General features: G+C 44.1%; 3 protein-coding genes across 9 annotated transcripts; 2 read left to right on the top strand and 1 right to left on the bottom strand.

The window, feature by feature from the left end:
* Positions 1–139: 139 nt before the first annotated feature.
* On the top strand, positions 140–857 carry dgt4 (dim gamma-tubulin 4). Its single transcript, XM_030389833.2, has one exon. It carries the CDS (start codon positions 228–230, stop codon positions 744–746), a length of 519 nt encoding a protein of 172 aa, XP_030245693.1. The 5' UTR covers positions 140–227; the 3' UTR covers positions 747–857.
* Positions 858–1,338: 481 nt separating this feature from the next.
* On the bottom strand, positions 1,339–3,635 carry Tip60 (Histone acetyltransferase Tip60). Its single transcript, XM_030389832.2, has 5 exons — positions 3,476–3,635; positions 3,148–3,274; positions 1,901–3,086; positions 1,631–1,843; positions 1,339–1,558 (listed from the first exon to the last, which is right to left on the bottom strand). Coding segments are annotated over exons 1-5 (1,581 nt in total). The 5' UTR covers positions 3,530–3,635; the 3' UTR covers positions 1,339–1,557.
* Positions 3,636–3,867: 232 nt separating this feature from the next.
* Positions 3,868–18,015, top strand: tyf (twenty-four). 7 transcript variants are annotated; one of them, XM_089263062.1, is made up of 8 exons: positions 3,868–3,955; positions 4,871–5,484; positions 5,691–6,549; positions 8,514–8,642; positions 8,709–9,560; positions 10,392–10,934; positions 13,067–17,039; positions 17,908–18,015. In XM_089263062.1, the coding sequence occupies exons 3-8, from the start codon at positions 5,764–5,766 to the stop codon at positions 17,976–17,978; spliced, it is 6,354 nt and encodes a 2,117-aa protein (XP_089119188.1). In that variant the 5' UTR covers positions 3,868–3,955; positions 4,871–5,484; positions 5,691–5,763; the 3' UTR covers positions 17,979–18,015. The 7 variants fall into 7 exon arrangements, with proteins under 7 accessions (XP_089119188.1, XP_089119187.1, XP_089119189.1 ...); XM_089263061.1 differs by having other exon boundaries at positions 3,878–3,988; XM_089263063.1 differs by lacking the exon at positions 10,392–10,934 and adding an exon at positions 12,836–12,955 and having other exon boundaries at positions 3,886–4,127.
* The last annotated feature ends 613 nt before the right edge of the window (positions 18,016–18,628 follow it).

Raw genomic sequence — 18,628 nt, 5'->3', positions numbered from 1 at the left:
TACTTAATTAAATCTATTTTGTAAATACATACATTATCTCAGTATTATATTTTTGACTACTCAAATGGAACAGCATTGACAGTTTATTACGATACCTAACAGTCTATCGATAACGTCGGGAATTTGTCGTCAGTAAGCCAGCTGTGCTTTTTTAAATACAAACACAAGCTCAAAAATCTTTATTAAATTTAATTTTGTTTTTGAAACTATATACATACATATATACAATGACAACAGAAAATAGTACCAACAATGGCCTCGAAGATGTCCAGTATCTGCTGCATCTAGAATCTCTCAAGCGCTACACAGAGCAAGCCAAAAATATGCACCGTCAAACCGAAGAGCATGCGCGCCATTTTGTCGAAGCCAAACGGGAATATCAGCGAGAATACACAAGCCTGGTCAGCTTGAGCAAAAATGTTGACCTGCGCGAGCTACTCGAAGCGAAGAGCTCTGAAATAGCCGCCGCGCGTGTGGCAAGTCTACCCGGTCAGCTAGAAGAAGTAAGCAACGCTCTCTCCAGTGAAAAGCGACCCACCGAATTGGACATTCAAATTCTGGAGGAGTGCAAACAGCAGCTGGAAAACCATCATCGACCACGCAACAAACTCTCAAATCAACACAAATTCACCAAAAACCGAGAAGCGTTCAAATCGCTGCACACCATGATCCAGAATGTGGAAAATGGATTTCAGCTCTCTACATTGGCGGCAATGGATCAAATGATCGCCGATCCGCCGAATTAATAACTCGCAATATATTACAATTAGTACCTTCAAGGAATATATACTCATACATATGTACATACATGATAAGCATAAAAATACAAAATAAAGATATACATGCATACATATTAATCCCCTCCACAAGCTTCGATATTCGATATCAATATGCTTTTCGATGATCTTTGCCATCATTGAAATCGAATTTAAAACACCAATTTGCAAATAATATTTTGTTTTTTTGATAGAACACATTATTATACTAATACTACTAGACTATCGCAAAACCACGGATGTTCGTGACATAGAGGATTATTGATTTATTGTATTTGTAAGCAGTTTTGCACAAAACAAAAACTTTCAAGCAGCAGAGCATGCGTGCCATTTTGGCTATGCTAAAATGGGAATGGGACCTAGTCGACAAGACCTGACATGCTCATATGCGCGCGACACTGGAAATGAAGAGTACAGCAATAGCGTCGCACACGTTCAGTTGCATGGAATAAGCGTTACTCTTTCCAATGAGCAAAGTGTGGAAGAAAGTGCGTGGAGACAGCAGCTATCGGGAAGTGATTCCCGCCTTGGTCAAAGATGTGCAAAATAAATCAATCTAATATTTTGTTGCCAACTGTTTCCATAACAGATTTATATATTTGTAATATATGATAATGATAAAAAATAAAAACAAAATTAAAAACTATAAGGAACATAATATTTTCATTCTATGATAAATGCTTGCATATGTGCAAGCCAAAAACGAATTCATTGTACTCTCGGTGGGTTAAATGATTAGTTTAGCAAATAAGCGCGGGCGCAGGCAGCCGGCGGGGCGTATTCTAGGAGAGAGAGAGAGTTGTCAGGGATTAGCGTGTTAGCCTGGCGCGAAGCAGCAGCGAGACTTTAGTTACCACTTGGAGCGCTTGGACCAATCCTTGGGGGTCCAGTGAAGGCACTTGGAGTCGATGCGAATCTTGCGCTTCTGCATGGCGCGCTGATGCTGTTCAATAGTCTCGCGCGAAATGCAGACAATGTACTGACCCTTGTAGTAGTTAATCAAATTCAGATTCTGCAAAGTGGAGATAACGTCCTCCTTCTTAATAGAGGTGCATTCACAGATGTCGCTGGAAGCGAGAAAAAGTGAATAATCGGAATAGATAAATATATAGCATTGCAAATACTTGATGGTTATGGTGGGCTTCTCGCCATCTGCGCCAGCGTTCTGGCTAATCAGTATCTCAAGTATGGTCTGGGCCCAGTAGGAGCGATAGGATAGCAAGCCCAAGTCGGAAAGCGGCTTCTCCGGCGAGCCGGTCTTGCCCTCGAACTTGGACAGCTCATAGCTGAACTCGATGAGGAGCTTGCCGTAGCCCTTGCGTTGATATGGCGGCATGGTCAAGATGCATGCCACGTTATAGTCCTCAGTGCTCTCCTTCTCCTTGGAGAAGTAGCCGACAATATGAAAGCCGCGCGAGTCAAACTCAGTCATGATGTAGAACAAAAACGGATCAGTGTCATAGTAGAGCGTCTTGTGGTCTAAGAATAGCTTGGCCAACAGGCAAAGGTTCTGGGCGTAGACCTTGTTCTTGCGCCCATCGATCTCAAAGAACGAGATTGTATTCTTGCGATAGATCTCATTGCCCGGTGGGTGGCGGAGGTTGCACTTGGACAAGTGGCGCTCCAGGCACTTGCGGCTCTTGCAGTACTTCAGGCAGAACTCGCAAATGTAAATGCAGCTCTCCTGGCACAGCTCCTGTGGATAAGGCGAGAAGTACCATGGCTTGATGCGGTGGCGGCCAAGCTCGATCATCTCAACGTTCTTCATGCGCGTGACCACGTCATCCTGGTGGGTGACCATGCTGCCCGATTGGCGAGGCGTTGCCATCTTGCCGTCCTGCGAGGCGTCGTCATTCCCAGCAGCTGCAGCAGCGCCCAAAGAAGTTGTGGGCAACAATCCGCCATCGCCTGTCACGTGAACAGGCGTCTGCGGAGTCTGAGGCGTCTGTGGCTGCTGCGCCTGCGCCTGTTGCTGCTGCTGCACCGACTGCGAGTGATGCGGTCCGTGCACCTTGCGACGACGATTAATGCGCTTCTGCAGTGCAGCAGCTAGCACATTATTGCCATTGACCAGCTCAGTGCCGCTGTTAGAGTTGGCCATGGAGCCGCCAGCGATGGCACCGCTGAGGCCGCCGGCGTTCTGCGGCTGCGGAGATGTCGGGCGCGACACACTGCCTGCCAGCGAATGGTGGCGCTTGGGCGTGGTAACGCCCGTACTGGTGCCAGTTTGCGGCCCGTCGCGCCGTGGGAACTGCACCTTGCGCGTATCCAAGTCATCCTCGTTGACCCACTCGTCCAGACGCTTGTTAACTGTGCAGGCGTCGCAATGTTCACTTACAATTGTTTTTATTTGTTATTGATGTTTACTTACAGTCCACATAGTGCACATAGAACTGACGCTTCCCGTCCTGCTCTTTGATGCTAACAATCTCAGCCAAAGGCCAATCGTCGGTTTTGTGCATGCGCACGGACAGACGACAGCCCTCGGTCAAGGCGGCCTGTTATAAGCATCAACAATTATTATAGTTAAAGTGCAACACACAAAAAAAAAAAAGAAAAACGACGCGCACAAAAAAAAAAAAGAAAAAAAATCAAAATGGAGCGCAGGTTAGAGCGAGAGGGCTATACTTGGCCGTTGCAGTTGTACTCTATTTGATTTTTGTTGGCTGAAAATTGTTAGTTAATTGCTGGATAATTACCGTCGATTCACAAATTGATGAAACATCATCGTCGAATTCGTATTTGGTCTTCATTTCGTTATATTCATAGGAATTCAGAATTTTATTTCAGCTATTCGCAAAACGCTCCGCGTCGCAAAACAGTCAGGATCAAAGTGACGCCTCGAAATCGATAGTGCTTTTGCCTCGGCTAGGATATCGATATATTACCTTAATGAAATCCGAGTAAAATTTTCGTTATCGATACTAGAAAAATAAAAACGAAATACTACAGATTTGACTTTTTATAAGAGTTTCATTTCAGTTTTACAAGCTAAACTAGTTGATAATAAGGCTTTTAAAGTCTTAATATCGCAAAAGTGTGCGGAGTGCAGTGTCAATGCCCAGAGTTGTATTACGGCTATTTCTATCGGGCAAGTATTCGATTACCTCATAAGTCGCCAATAGTGCTGTGAAAGACCTGCGAAAGTGTTGTAAAGCAAAACAACTGCGCTCTAAAGTGTTCGTTCTTTTCAGAATTTTTACGTTTCATGTGTAATTAAACATAAATTTCAAAGTTGTGCATTTAAATTATGGACATATGATGAATTGTTAACGTTATCGATGCGTGTGTGTGCTTACGCTGGACCGTCTACAGCAATATATGTATTTTTTTCGCTATGTGCAAGAGAAGGTCAGAAAAATGTACACACATACATATGTGTAGTGGAAGGTGCATAAGCAAGTGCGTGTGCGTGCGTGTATGCGAGTGTTTGTGTGCATTGCGTATGTATCAGAAGAAAAAACAATTCGCTCAACGTTTAACAACAAATTAAAAGTGCAAAGTAAGCACTGTTTGTCCATATATGAGCTCATTTGTGTATATGTACATGTGTACTTGTCGATACATATACAGAATATGCATGCATGTGTGCGTGAGCGCGCATCGTATGTGTAGCGCTGCTCATGCTAATAGAACGTATTTGTAAATTGCTACAACAAAAAAAAACTGTGTGGCAAAATGACGTGTTTGCGCTAGTGTTGCCACTGACAACAGAATGCCAGGGCTGCCAACGCATGTGCAAACAACTTTCCAACTTCCCAACTTCCAAGCGGCAATTGGCAATTCATAAACACATTGTGATCTACCTATATCATTTAATTTTAACGCAAAACCAATATATTCGATAATTTAAATATCTAGTCAGATAGTTTGTGTGCGAGTGTATGTGCCAAAAATAACATCGGCCACGAAATATGACCGTATGTAAATTTCGCTTTGCATCTAGAGATGAGAGGCATGTGAATATCGCACATCTCTATTTGGCAACACTGCGCGGCTTTGCAAGGCAAATGATTTTTTTGACAAGTCGCATTTCATTTATTAAATCTATATTTTTTTTCTGTTATTTTGCTTTAATGTTTGATAATGTGCAGATGCGGTGTCGGCAATGTGAGTGTTTTCAATTCAAATGGTAGTGACAAGGTTGCTCCGCTTTAAAGCAATTTAACTGGTTGCCTTCGTTTGACGGACTGACAACTGCATTAAGGCGAAAAATCAACAATTCAACTAACAAGGAGAGATAATAAGAGAACGAGCAGAGAGAAAAAAAGCATAAAATCATAAAATCAGCAAAATCAACACAAACTACTACAGTGCGTAAGCAAGCGGCATTTGTACATCATTAAGTTTTACTAAAAAAAAAAAAACAAACAACAACAGTTCTACAGTTCATTTACGTTCTCAAATAAACAATAGCGACAATTGCGTGTGTGTATGAGAGAGAAAGAAAAAGAACGAAAAAACTTACGCCAGACATAAAACAACGCGAGTTGCAATTGGGCAACGTTCCATTCAGGACAACCACAGCAACAACAACGACAAGCGCAACGAGAGTGAACGGAAGAGCGAGCTTAACAGCATTAACGGTGCCCTTCTGGGTGCCACTGGCTGCGGCGCTAACACGCGCGTCGGTGGCCTTGACAGCTGTTTTTCTAGGACATTGGGATCTGCAGAGCATATCCCACATCCCCTATTGGAAATCTATTTGGTAAGTAACCGTTAACTGGGAATTAGGAGTGTGAGGGAAAGAGCGTGAAGTGTGAGCAAGCGAGAGCGAGAGACAAATGCAGAGAGTGTGTTTATAAGCTCTATCGTAGTTTATACTCTCCTCTTGTGCACATGTACATATAAGTAGGTATGGGTATATATATATGTCTCATTTATTTTGTTGTTGTTGTTTTTTTATATTGCCAGGTTTTGTTTCGGAACTGACAACTGTCATTTGTGTGTGCTTTTGTAATTTTAATGGCATTTCGTTGTTTGTTCGATGCCAAAAAAGATGAACAATGAACAAATTGGTGTTTCATCAATATCATCATCAGCGACAACCTTATCATCATCCACAATATCCACATCTGCAACAGCAACAGCAAGTGCAACTGCAACAGCAAGTGCAACTGCATCTGCTAGCAATAGCAGCGCAGCAGCTGCGCAACTCATCAAGGCCATATCAACAGGCAGCGCCGCCACCGTCGTCGCCGGCAACGCCAAGGATAAAGATAGCAATATTGCCACATTGGTAACGAAAATCCAGGCTATTATTCCTGATACGCCAATCGTTTCGATTGCCGCCGGGACGTTGAGTGAGAGTACCTCGACAACCACATCGACTAAGACGACGCCGACGCCCTATTTCCAGGAGCAGCTAACCACCTTGATGTCGCACAATGTAAAGCTGGAGCAGCGACCCGCCAACGATCTGTCCAACAACACCAACAGCAGCAGCAGCAACAACAACAACAGCAACAGCAACAATAATAACAGTAGTCCATCGGCGGCTGTCGTTGATCTTAGCCAGAATCATGTGGCGGCTGTTGATAAGAAAAGCAACAGTAGCAGCGGGGAAGGTGGTGCCTGCAGCGCTGCCGGCCAGGACAGCGCTGCAAATACGGCACACCACAATTTAAAATTGACGCCGCTGCTTAGTAAATCGGGCCAACCTGCGCCAGAGGTGATTGCCGCGGCAACGGCGCTGCATCAGCGACGCGGCGCCACCACCAAAGGCAAAACCCAGGATGACCAAAATGTGGGCAAGCGTCAAAAGAATAAAAGGGTACGTAAGCTAAGCAAAGCAATAAATGCATCTAAACAAACAGATAAGCAAACATTTTGTACACACATACAAATGTACATACATACATATGTATGTACATGTATCGATAATCCTTCGTGACAATTCAAATAATTTGAGTCTAAACTGTCGCAGGCAACGGCTAATTCTCTAATGACATTGAAATTCACGTAAATCAAATTTTTTGTTGTATTTTGCAGTTTCTACTCACTGTAAATTTCCTTTTCCGTTTTGTTGCCCTATTTTCTAAACTTAACTCCATTCTCTTTCCTCCGTTTCTTTTTGTTTATTAGATTTATTTCGTGCACTGTTCATTTCCAAAAGAATTTGCGACTCTGCCTCTGTGTGTGTATGTGTGTTGTGGTTCGACCATTTCCAGCGGACATTTGCAATTATTTTGTACACGCACAAAATACATACACACATGCAGGTATAGCTGTTAATATATATGTACATGTGTACATACATTCCAATGTATATGCATGTATGTATGTCCTATACACATACATATGTACATGATGTACGCATGTACAAACATATGTATGTATGTTTTCGCTTCACTGTCGTCGCACGTCATACATATGTACATAAATATGTATGTATGTATTTCTCTTTGAAAGATTTTTAAATTACATATCCAATAAAAATCGCACAAACATTCTATAAATATCGACATCAAAACTAACATGTGCAGACACTCATACATATGTATGCATGTATGTACATACATAGTGTGTATATTGAATGTATGTATGTTTGGTTTGCATGTGTCTACGCACGACCATAGTTCAAATTTGTGTACATATAAAATATTGTATATTGATTAAAAAAAAAAGTTATTTAGTTAACATACACAAATTGATGAAGAGAGAGAACTATAAACTTAATTAATAGCAACACAATCATTCATTTCATTATTTCGTTTCGATATTTATTTCGTATTTATTGTCTGTTATTGAACGTCTCTGTTTCGCGCAAATTCTGCGCATTACAGAGTAATGGGAAAAGAACCCGTTACTTTAGTTGAGACATTCGGCCGTCTGGCAGCAGGCAACAGCGACAATAACAGCAGCAGCAGCAGCAGCAATGGCCACTAGAAAAAGATCGCAATTATCAGAAGGGGCATTTTTCATTTCATTTGCGTACACTGTTCGCCTGGAATGGTTATGGAGAAATGCCGTTATCTATCAGCTCCTTCCATTCCACACACTCATACGCACTCACGCAATATTGTTTTGTCACTGTGGCGTGCCTCAGTGTAATGCAAGTTTGCAGATCGGCAGGCCGAACGCGTTTCATATCGCATTGAACAATTTTTGGTTTATTTTATTTGATAAATTCAATTTCTTGTATCTCTCTCTCTTTTATTTTAATAGTTTTTGTTTTTGTGTTGTTCTTTCGAGTTTGTTGAGAAAACCAAACCACAATTGTATGAACCTCCTATCGTCAAGCGTTTTGTTCTGTGGCGCCGCCGCAGCCGCCGCACTAGACCTAACCACACGCATTTAAATTTGTTGTGTTTAATTTATTTTATTTTATTTATTGCACTCGTGTGTGTTGTGTGTGCGCCTTCTGTGACTTGAGCCTGACATATCTACATAAAACGTACATATATGTACAAATATTGTATGTACATATTTATGTACATAAATAGGTAAATGATTGTGTATGTGTTCACGCACAACTATAAAAACTGTAGCCCAAGTGCGTTGTGTGTTAGAATTATTAACCCGAGCAAAGTGTTGCAGCGGCAAGAAGCGGGCTCAACTTGAAATTGTAGTCAAAGCTGCTAGCCAAGCCGCACGCTACATTTCCAGGCACTACAGCCCTGTTCATCTCATACATACATACTTCCAGTAAATACCGTTGCTTTGGCACTAAGTGTTGTTGAGGTTATGCACGAATGCGCAGCACGATTTAATGAAAATGTTTCAACTAATTTGCAGACAAAATACGATCCCTGGGAGGATAGCGAAATAAATGATCTCGACGACGCATCATTGAAGAAACTGCTCGAGGAGGCCTATTGGTATCGCAGCCCTAGCGACAGAAAAAACAAAAGCGAGCGTTTTCTGGTAAGCAGTTGTTTAGTTGATCCAAGTAGATCACCATGTTAATACGCTGCTGCATATTGTTTATAGCAAATGCTTAAGAAGGCTGAGTACGACGAGGAGAATTCTTATCGTCGTGTCATTAAAAACTGCTTAACACGCAACACGTCCGCATCATCATCATCAACGTCCAGCGGCTATTATGGCCACAGTAGTAGCGTAGGCAGCGGCGGCAGCAACTTTGGTGCGCACAATAGCAGCAACAGCAACAACAATACATATAGCAGCAGTGGCGGCTATCATAGCAACCATCGGACGGCATCACAGCGTCATAGACAGTTCGGCTCTTTGCAGGATTTAGTGGAGGCGACGCATCGCAGCGAGCTGGCAACGACGTCAGTGGCGGCGGCGGCGGCGACAGCGGCAGCAACCCAACGTTTCAACTGTGATTATCAGCTGAGTGGCGCCAGCGGCAGCAGCGGCAACAGCAGCAACGCTCGAGCCAATCGACGCCAACAGCACAACAACAACAACAATAACAACAACAGCAGCAGCAGCAGCAACAGCAACAATAGCAACAACCAAAACGCCACTCTGGTCCTGAAAAAATTCAAGATCAACTCAAACTCGTCTGTGTCGGCGCGACAGCGCGAAGGCGGCAGTTTGCCCAGCAGCGTCAACTTTGAGGCCAATATGGATATTAAGCAGAAGCTGAACGTTGGCGAGCAGATGGTGCTCAGCGGTGTCAATGCCAGTGGCAGCAAAAACAATCGCAACGGTAACAGCAACAACAACAGCAGCAGCAGCGGCAGCGGCGGCAACAACAACAACAGCAGCAACAGCCTGCCCAGTCAGCTGAATGAGACTGGCAACATGGTCGTGCAGTTCGATCAGGATGGCGTGGCCATCGATGTCGCTGGCGGCCAAATCTATGAGCAGGAGGTAAGGAATATGTATGTCTATGTGGGAGGTCAATATGACTGCAACAATTTTGTTTAATATAAGCTTATTCAACAATAATAACAACAACTACAACAATAACAACAGTATACACAAACACAAACATTTGCTTAACTATCCATATAAGACCGTATCATGCCATTTGTGTCAATATTGGTTGAGGGCCTGAACAGTCTACTAAAGACATAATCATCATCACCATCATCTGTCTCTCTCTCCCTCTCTCTCTTTCTCCCTCTCTCTCTCTCTCTCTCTCTCTCTCTCTCTCTCTCTCATAGTCTTTAGTTTGTTGCAGGAGCTGGGAGTCCTCACATTCGTTTCTCTAAGGGCTGCCCAAAGAGATAATTCAATTAGAGTATTAATCAAATCAATTCAAGCTCACCCATTGCTCTCATCTCATAACATATCCCATTTGCCAAACCAAAATAACCAAAAATCTTTCCCAGAGAAAAACACACAAAATTTTAACCCAACTAAATGTTGTTTATTCTATGCGTTGTTCTGCTCTTGCTCTAACACTATCATTAACAATGAACAATTTAACAATTAACAATTCACATCAATCATGATTGAAGGTTGTCGGTAAAATCGGTTTGTGTGTGTGTATGTGTGAAGTTGAGGTGAATGTAAAAAAGAAAAACAAGAAAAATTAAACGCGTTTTAAGAACTGGGCAATATTTACAATTCAATCAAGAAACAAGCGTTACAACAACAACAACAACAATATATATATTAAACTTTGTGCAATTCTTTATTTCTTGTATAACCAAAATCGAAACAAAAATATAAACCACACATAATATTGATAAAAAGGAGCTACATTCGGATGCGCAGCACAAGGATAAGCCCATGACCTTCAAATGTGAACAGCCGCTGGACATTCTCGGTGGTCAGCAGATGCAGAAGCAGAAGCAACAACAGAAGCAGCACCTGGCCGTTGCCATTGAATCGGGCGCTGTTAAAGAGTTCCTAATCGATGATCCGCTGCACTTTTCCATGCTGGAGCAGTCTGCCAAGCAGCAGCAACTGCGGCAACAGCAGCACTCACAATACGCCGCCATGCCGTCGAATGGTCCAGGCGCCGCGGGTGCTGGCGGCCCATTCACGCTCACTCTGGACGAGCACAAGCGCAAAGTGGAGGCCGGCTATGTATCGCTCAATGACAGCTATACGGCATGCTCTTCGGTCTATGGCGTCGGCAGTTCCACATCCTCGGTCGCCACCGGCCACGATACCGGCAGCAATTCCGCTGATCCATTCGCTGGCCCCGATCTGCGTACGGCCAAAATTGGACACATGATGACCGCGGCGGCCACGGCAGCTGTTGCTGCCTCGCACAGCGCCAAGTCCACAACGGTAAGAAGCGGGCCTATCATATTGTAGAACTGCCCTGAACTTATTGGATTAAGCTGGGCGGACTGAATCGAAACATTCAGCCAAACCATTAATGCATAGTTTACGTGTGTGTATGTCTGTATGTGTGCGTGATCGATAGAGTGTTAACTGATTGTAAATATGCCCAGTACTTAACGGACGAGCGAGGGCCCTTGGAACTGTGCCTGCGCCAAGCTATTGACAGAGGCTTCACCCTGTCTCGCTGGCCGTAGAGCTGCAGTCCAGTTCCCCATTAAATGTTGTCTATGAGGCATATTTGTCAGTTGTGTCTGTTGTGTCCGTCTTAGCATCGTTGCGTAGTGTGTGTTAAGATAACTGTAAATAGCTTTAAGTGTTTCGTTTCGCGTCGAGACAGTTGCTATAGGAACTACAGTTAAGCCAAGGCCATTTTGTACATATACCCCATATAAGAGTGTGTAAGAGCAGCAAAAATGCATTTGAATAATAACATACATCGTTTGCTACCTGCCGTATTCCTAGAGTTTCTGCAATTTATATTCGCAATTAGCTGTAATGTAATGCAATAATTTGAGGCTAATTAATTGACATGTGATACATGTAATTAGCGGCATAACTAAACAATACAAAGAAGCATTGTTGCTTAGCCATAAGCTCCACAATCAACAGCAACTGCTGCAGACTTGCACTACTTGGGAAAAGAACCGAGACTCCAGATCTGGCGCACAGCTGTTGACCAAGGCTCTTCTCATTCGAATTGATAAGTCAAAGGCTATGTATTATTTGACCTAATAATATATGGCAGAACGATGTTGACATATGGAATAGATGATGTTCAGTCTCATTATGATCTCACTCATACAAACACCGAGATCTATGGATATCCCTTTGATAGGGCAGTGAGATTATGAGTATTCTTTATATAGACCTCACGAGATCTATGGATATCCCTTTGATAGGGCAGTGAGATTATGTGTATTCTTTATATAGATCTCGTGAAATCTATCCCTTTGATAGGGCAGTGAGATTATGTGTATTACTTATATAAACCTCAACCCAACAAGAATCAGTTTGAGTTGATTTTATACTGGGCAAAATTATTGGAGAGCAAAATTCAATCTATTGAAATCGATCTATAGGAATATCCATATGTTATCGTACTCCATAGTACATATATGTATAAATATTCTTAATCTAGTTCGATTGAAAGCTAGAAACTTAAATAGTTAAATGTATATGCATTTTTAATCCGTTATATTATCGATTAGAATAGATTGGATGAATATTTCGAATGTCGAATAATTGTAAAAATCAAACCACATCGAGAATATTCTAAGTTTCTGCAAATTTAGTTGAGCCAAATGGTTTCTATGATTCTATTCATCTGTCGTCCCGCTCCCCACTATAATACTAGAAAATCTCAGGTTTCAGTTCCAACATATAAATCTAAAATTTCCCATATTAGCTCAAAAACTGTTGATTGTATATGTTCATATCTCCTATATCATAATTAGTTTTCTATGTAGCTAAAGAAAAACAAATGTAAATAGGCGTAATATTAGTGGAAACAATTGTTATTGGACATCCATTTGACAAGTCCACAACAAGACGAACGAACAAAGAGACGAACGAACGCCGTAATTAATTATAGTAATATGGGGATCGGATAACACTTGGAGTTGGGGTAAAGATTCGATAGGAACCAGAGTGCAGAGCCATAGAGCCCACAATGCAACACGGCCAGAACACCCCAAACACACAGAACACACACAACGCACACCTGAAGCTCCCACAACAAAAATTGAATATTTTTGGTTTGTTTTTTTTTTGTTTTTTTTTTTTTTTTTTTTTTGTTTTTTGTTGTTTGTTCGTTTTTAAAATTTTGTTTTGCTTTCCATATATAGAATAATAATTTTGTGAATCGTGAAGTAAGAGAAGAAGTTAAGCATATAGAAATGAATGTGAAATTGTTGAAGCGTTGCAAGAACAAGCGAACGGTACAATTTGCAAAATTGAAGCTGATGGTTAGTGTTAAGTTGTGTGTGGTTTAACGGCACGCGTTAAGCTCTTTATTGATAGATTGTATTGATGAGTTGATTATGATATTGATGAATGTTCGTCTATTGCCATTGCAGCGCCAGTTTGATGAGAACGGCAACGCCCTGAACGATGGCTACGCCGCCGTCGCCGCAGCAGCGGCGGCAATCGCTGCTGCCGGTGGCAACGGCAACGGCAACGGCAACAGCAGCAGCACCACCACCAGCAGCAACAACAGTAACAGTAACAATAACGGCAGCGGCAGCGGCAGCAGCAACAGCAGCAACAACTCCGCCGCCAATCAGTTCACGGCCATGATTACCGCCAACAGCGGGGCTCAGCAGCAGCAGCAACAGCAACAGCAACAGCTGCAGCATCATCAGCAGCGCTCGAACAACGTGGACACGCTGTTGACAACTGGCGGTAACGCGATGACACCGGCCATGGCATTTGCAGCGGTTGCTGCCACCTACAACCAGATTCAGCAGATTGGCGGCTCGTCGCAGCCACCGACCAAGCTGAAGGCGAAGAAGAAGTCGCAGCAGGAGCGGAACACCACCACGGTGGATGTGGAGTCTGTGGCCGGGTATCGCGGCAAGGATCCGGTCGAGCAGCTGGTCAAATACATTGAGAACGACGGCGCCCAGCAGCAGCAGCAGCAGCAGCAGAAGAAGAAGGAGCGCAAGAAGCAGAACAAGCTCAAGAAATGTAATTCGCTCGAAGAGCTGCGCAGCTGTGCGAAGATGGAGGTCGACGAGCTGAAGCGCCAGTCGGCAACCACTGAGATGATGCGCAACAAGAAGGGCGGCAAGCACAATTCCGCTTCCGTGGCGGACATCAATAAGAACTGCAACAAGGAACAGCAGCAATCACAGCAGCAGCAACAGCCGCAGCAGCAGCAACAATCATCGCAGCAGTCGCAGCAGCAATCATCGGCGACACGCAAGGGCGAGCGTCGCTCCTGGGGTACCGAGGAGCTGCAGTATTTGGGCGAGCCTGCGTTGAACGATAGCAACAACAGCAGCGGCAACAACAGCAACTGCAATGAGCCAGCAGCAACAGCAGCTGCAGCAGCGGCAACAGCAGCAGCAGCAGCAGCAACATCATCCCAAATGTCGATGACGAGCGGCACAATGCCATCGCTGGAGCTGCCCTCATTGGCGCGCATGTCCGAGATGGAGGCGCTCAATACGGTGCTGACCGAGACGGCCGAGTTCCATGTGGTCACCAAAAAGAAGAAACCAAAGAAGCAGCGCGCCGTTACCATGGACGATGCGGCCGTTGCGGCAGCTGCCACAACCGGCGGCAACTTGCAGCGCATGCAACAGATTACAAAGTCCGCATCGTCCAATATGATGTCGCAGCGCTTGCGCGGCAGCAACATGGACTATTACAACAACAACAATAACAACAACAATTATTATGCTGGACATGCCAGCTACAACAACAGCAGCAACAAGCAGCAACAGCAGCAGCAACAGTTGCAGCAGCAGCAGCAGCAGCAACAACAACAGCACGCCACAACATCAGCAACAGCAACTGCAGCTGCAGCTGCAGCGACAACAGTTGTTGCTGGCACTCAAGATAATTCGCGTCGCAAGTCCACATCGTCCATGCCGCCATCGGAGAAATCTGATTCAAGTGATCTCGACTCGGTGCACTCGCTGCCCATACAAACTGGCAAGAAGAAGAGCAGCAACAATAAGCGTTCAGCCGCCGCACAGGCCAAACAAAACAACAATAACAATAACAACCATAACAATAACAATAAGAATCATAATAATCATGGAGCTGCTGCGCCCATCTCGTATGCGGACATCGCACGCAACAAGCGCGAACTGCTGGCCGCCAGCGAGGACAACGATGCCGGGCACGATGGCCCGGGCACTAACTCGGGCTCATCCCAGTTGCTGCTGGACAACAACAACGGCAGCAGCAGCAGCAGCACGAACAGCAGCAGCGGCAGCAGCAACAGCAAGCAGCGCGCCGCCAAGTCAAAGGCGCGTCCCGACTTCCCAGAGCTGCCCAGCGCCATGGCCGCCAATATAACAACAGCAACAGCAGCGGGCGCTGCAGCAGCAGCAGCAGCAGCAGCAACAGCAGCCGCCGCAACAGCCGCTGTGCTCGTCAGCTACTCGCAGAGCCTGAACAAATTGCCAGCGCAGAGCAACAGCGGCGAGACCGAGGAGAAGCAACAATTGCAGAGCTCGGCAGCAGCTGCGTCCACAGCAGCAACAACAGCAGCAGCAGCAGCAACATCATCAACCAATGCCACCTCGAATCAACAGCAGTCGGCGCTGCCAGCGCTGCAAAAGTCCAAGAGTGTCGAGCACGATGCCCGCAGCAACAGCAGCAGCAGCTACAACTTCAACAGCAGCAATCTGGACTTGCAGTATCCGGCGCTGGAGAAGACTGTGAAGCGGCACAGCGTCAACTATGTGTCGCTGCCTTCGGCCATCAGCAGCAACATTAACTTTGCCGCAGCTGCCAAACAGCAGCAGGAGAAGGAGAAAGAAAAGGAGAAGGAAAAGGAAAAGGAGAAGGAAAAGGAGAAGCTCAACCAAGATGTGACGACAGCAGCAACAGCAGTAGCAACAGTTGCTGCTGCTACAGCAACTACCTCAGCCAAGGCTAAGAGCAAGCCAAAGGAACTATCACCTGGCAGCAGCAACAGCAGCTGCAACAGCAACAGCAACAGCAACAGCAGCAGCAGCAGCAGCAGCAAGAAGGAGAAGAAGCCTAGTCAGGAGGAGCAATCAACGTCGACGATGACGACGTCGCCGCCCATTAGCTTTAACACATGCTGCCACAACAACAAGGCAACTGCTGCCACGCAGACGGAGGTGGCCAAGAGGCACAGCAGCTGCAACACTGTGGCCGCTGGCGTGCAGACAGCACTGCCGGCGGGCAATAGACCCGCTGTGATTATACTCAACGATGATCGCGACTCGGCGCTGGGCAGGCTCAACAACGAGTTCATCTTTGGCGACTTCAATGAGGACGAGCTGAAGCTGTTCGACGATGCCAGCGACAAGGAGGAGTCGGACGAGAAGCCCACTAAGCATCAGGTGGACAAGCAGCAGCAGACGACGCCGACAACAGCAACAGCAGCAACTGCAACAGATTCCAGCTGTGACCAACAGCAACAACAGCAGCAGCAGCAGCAACAGCAGCAACAGTTGCAGCTGCAGATGCTAAACGATTCGGGTGCCGCCTCCGATTTGGTCAATAGTTCGGCCTGCATGGATATGCTGCTGATCTCAGGGCAGGCGGCACAGTCGTCGCCCAATGCCGCAGCCGCCAACAACAGCTCATCGACTTCATCGACGCCATCCTCATCGGCCTCTTGCTCCACCTCCGCCTCCTCGTCGACGCTGAGCAGCACCAGCAACGGCAACGGCAGCGGCAGTGGCAGTAATGGCAACGGCGGCAGCGCCGCCTTGCACTTGGCCAATCAGTCGAGCGACAGCGGCATCTATGGCACTGCCAACATATCGAATTCAGCTGCGGCCACCATCAAGGATCAGGTGAATAGTTTCCTAAGCAAGGCCAGCGCCGGCAACGCCAATGCCAATGCCAGCCACAGCCACAGCCACAGCCATAGCAACAGCAGCAGCTGCAGCAGCTGCCAAGATGAGCCGCTGCCCATGCAGCAGCTGGAGACATGCAACGATATCGAGGCAGCAATTATTGCAGCTGCCCGCGCCGCTGCCGCAGAGGCCTCGTCGCGCAGCGGCAGCTGCAGTCGCAGCAATTCACGCGAGCAGCCGGCGACAGTTGCTAATGCCAAGCCACGACCAGCTCTCTATAGCTCCTACGGCCTGGGCAGTGGAGTGCATACAGCAGCAGCTGCTGCCGCTGACAATGCTGTTGCTGCTGATAATCTAGATGACGAGGACGAGGAGCCGCCGCTGCACGAGCTCAGCTTTATGTCTGATCTCAAAACGGAGTTTGGGGCGACAGCCACACCAATCCCAACAGCATCATCATCATCAGCAACCATGTCTGCAACATCGTCACGTCAAAGTCAAATGTCCAACACGGAGCTCATCGTGGACTACATCAGCAGCTGTAAGTCGAGCGAAGAAATAAATATTTATATAAATGCAAGCTTAATCAGTGCATAGAACAAAGTCGTCTGCTGATAGAGTCAATCTACTTTATAGAGAGATTCCTGCTGAATAGGACAGGCCGTAAAAGAAATTGTTAAATGAGATTAGTTATATTTATGATGATACATAGTATGATATTAGTTATATATTGTGCTCGTTGGATCAGATCAGCCATAGATTGTCTAAGTTAGGATTGGCTAGGAAGTTATAGATATAGATATAGATATAGATATAGATATAGATATAGATATAGATATAGATATAGATATAGATATAGATATAGATATAGATATAGATATAGATATAGATATAGATATAGATATAGATATAGATATAGATATAGATATAGATATAGATATAGATATAGATATAGATATAGATATAGATATAGATATAGATATAGATATAGATATAGATATAGATATAATAATATAAATATAAATGATCATAGATGTCGATATAGATGATAAATCATAGATCATAGATCATAGATCATAGATCATAGATCATAGATCATAGATCATGGATATAGATATGGATGACAGATCATAGATTATAGATATAGATATGGATGAAAGATCATAGATCATGGATATAGATATGGATGACAGATCATAGATCATGGATAGAGATATGGAAGAACATATTAGTATAGATGTAGATACCATAGATTGTCTAGGCAAGGATTGGCTAGGAAGATATAGTAGCTCATAGAAGTACGGCTAAAATATCAAATTATAATATACTTAGATAGAACATATATATAAATATTGTTATAGATATAAGATACAATGCATTCACTAACGTCTCCCTTTTCTGTCCTACAGCTTGGAATGCCATCGTCAATAGCAAATACGTAGTGTTCTACAGCGATCAAGATGATTCGCAGCCGATGTAAACTTGAGAAGGAAACAACAACAACAACAACAAATGAACAAATCAGTTTAAACAAGAAATGAAACAAAGGAAAACAAAAGCAAAGCAAAGCAAATGAAAAGCAAGGCAAAGCAAAAATGGAAAACAAAAGCAAAAAAAAAAAAAACAAACACAAAATTATTTTATATATATGTTATGTTGCATGTATAATTGTTGAGAGAAACCATAGTTAGAAGTGTTGTTGTGCTGCTGGGTATTGTTGCCACAAACACACACACACACACACACACAAACACAGAAACATAAGCCAACTACAAACACATCAACTATACAAACACACACACATATATATATGTATATATGTATATATAGCTATATATATATGTATATATATATGCATATCTATATATCTATATAACTTTATATATTTGCTATAAAAAATACGCTTTTTACTCTAATTATATACTTGTAAAATTGTAAAAGCCCAACAACAATTGTACCATATGCATATATGTTTATATATATACATATATATCTTTATATATATATGTATGTATATATATGTATATGTATATATTCAGATCACCATTGAAAGCCTAACAGAATAAACAATAAACAACAAGAAATAAACAACAACAAATGTTTAACAACAACCAACGGACACCAAGTCAA

The sequence above is a fragment of the Drosophila navojoa genome, chromosome X (genome assembly GCF_054131105.1).
Source record: "Drosophila navojoa isolate 15081-1374.11 chromosome X, UAZ_NAV_1.0, whole genome shotgun sequence".
Classification (NCBI taxonomy): Eukaryota; Metazoa; Arthropoda; class Insecta; order Diptera; family Drosophilidae; genus Drosophila; species Drosophila navojoa.
The sequence above is the reverse complement of the archived record's forward strand: the minus strand, read 5'-3'. Positions and strand labels throughout refer to the sequence as shown.

Bases quoted from the DNA above. Each gene is read 5' to 3' on its own strand.
- tyf (XM_089263062.1), top strand. From the start codon at position 5,764: ATGCCAAAAAAGATGAACAATGAACAAATTGGTGTTTCATCAATATCA. The intron at 8,643-8,708 runs GTAAGCAGTTGT...TATTGTTTATAG, and splicing joins ACAAAAGCGAGCGTTTTCTG to CAAATGCTTAAGAAGGCTGA. The intron at 9,561-10,391 runs GTAAGGAATATG...ATTGATAAAAAG, and splicing joins GCCAAATCTATGAGCAGGAG to GAGCTACATTCGGATGCGCA.
- dgt4 (XM_030389833.2), top strand. From the start codon at position 228: ATGACAACAGAAAATAGTACCAACAATGGCCTCGAAGATGTCCAGTAT.
- Tip60 (XM_030389832.2), bottom strand. From the start codon at position 3,529: ATGAAGACCAAATACGAATTCGACGATGATGTTTCATCAATTTGTGAA. The intron at 3,275-3,475 runs GTAATTATCCAG...TGCTTATAACAG, and splicing joins CATCAATTTGTGAATCGACG to GCCGCCTTGACCGAGGGCTG. The intron at 1,844-1,900 runs GTATTTGCAATG...TCTCGCTTCCAG, and splicing joins AAGCCCACCATAACCATCAA to CGACATCTGTGAATGCACCT.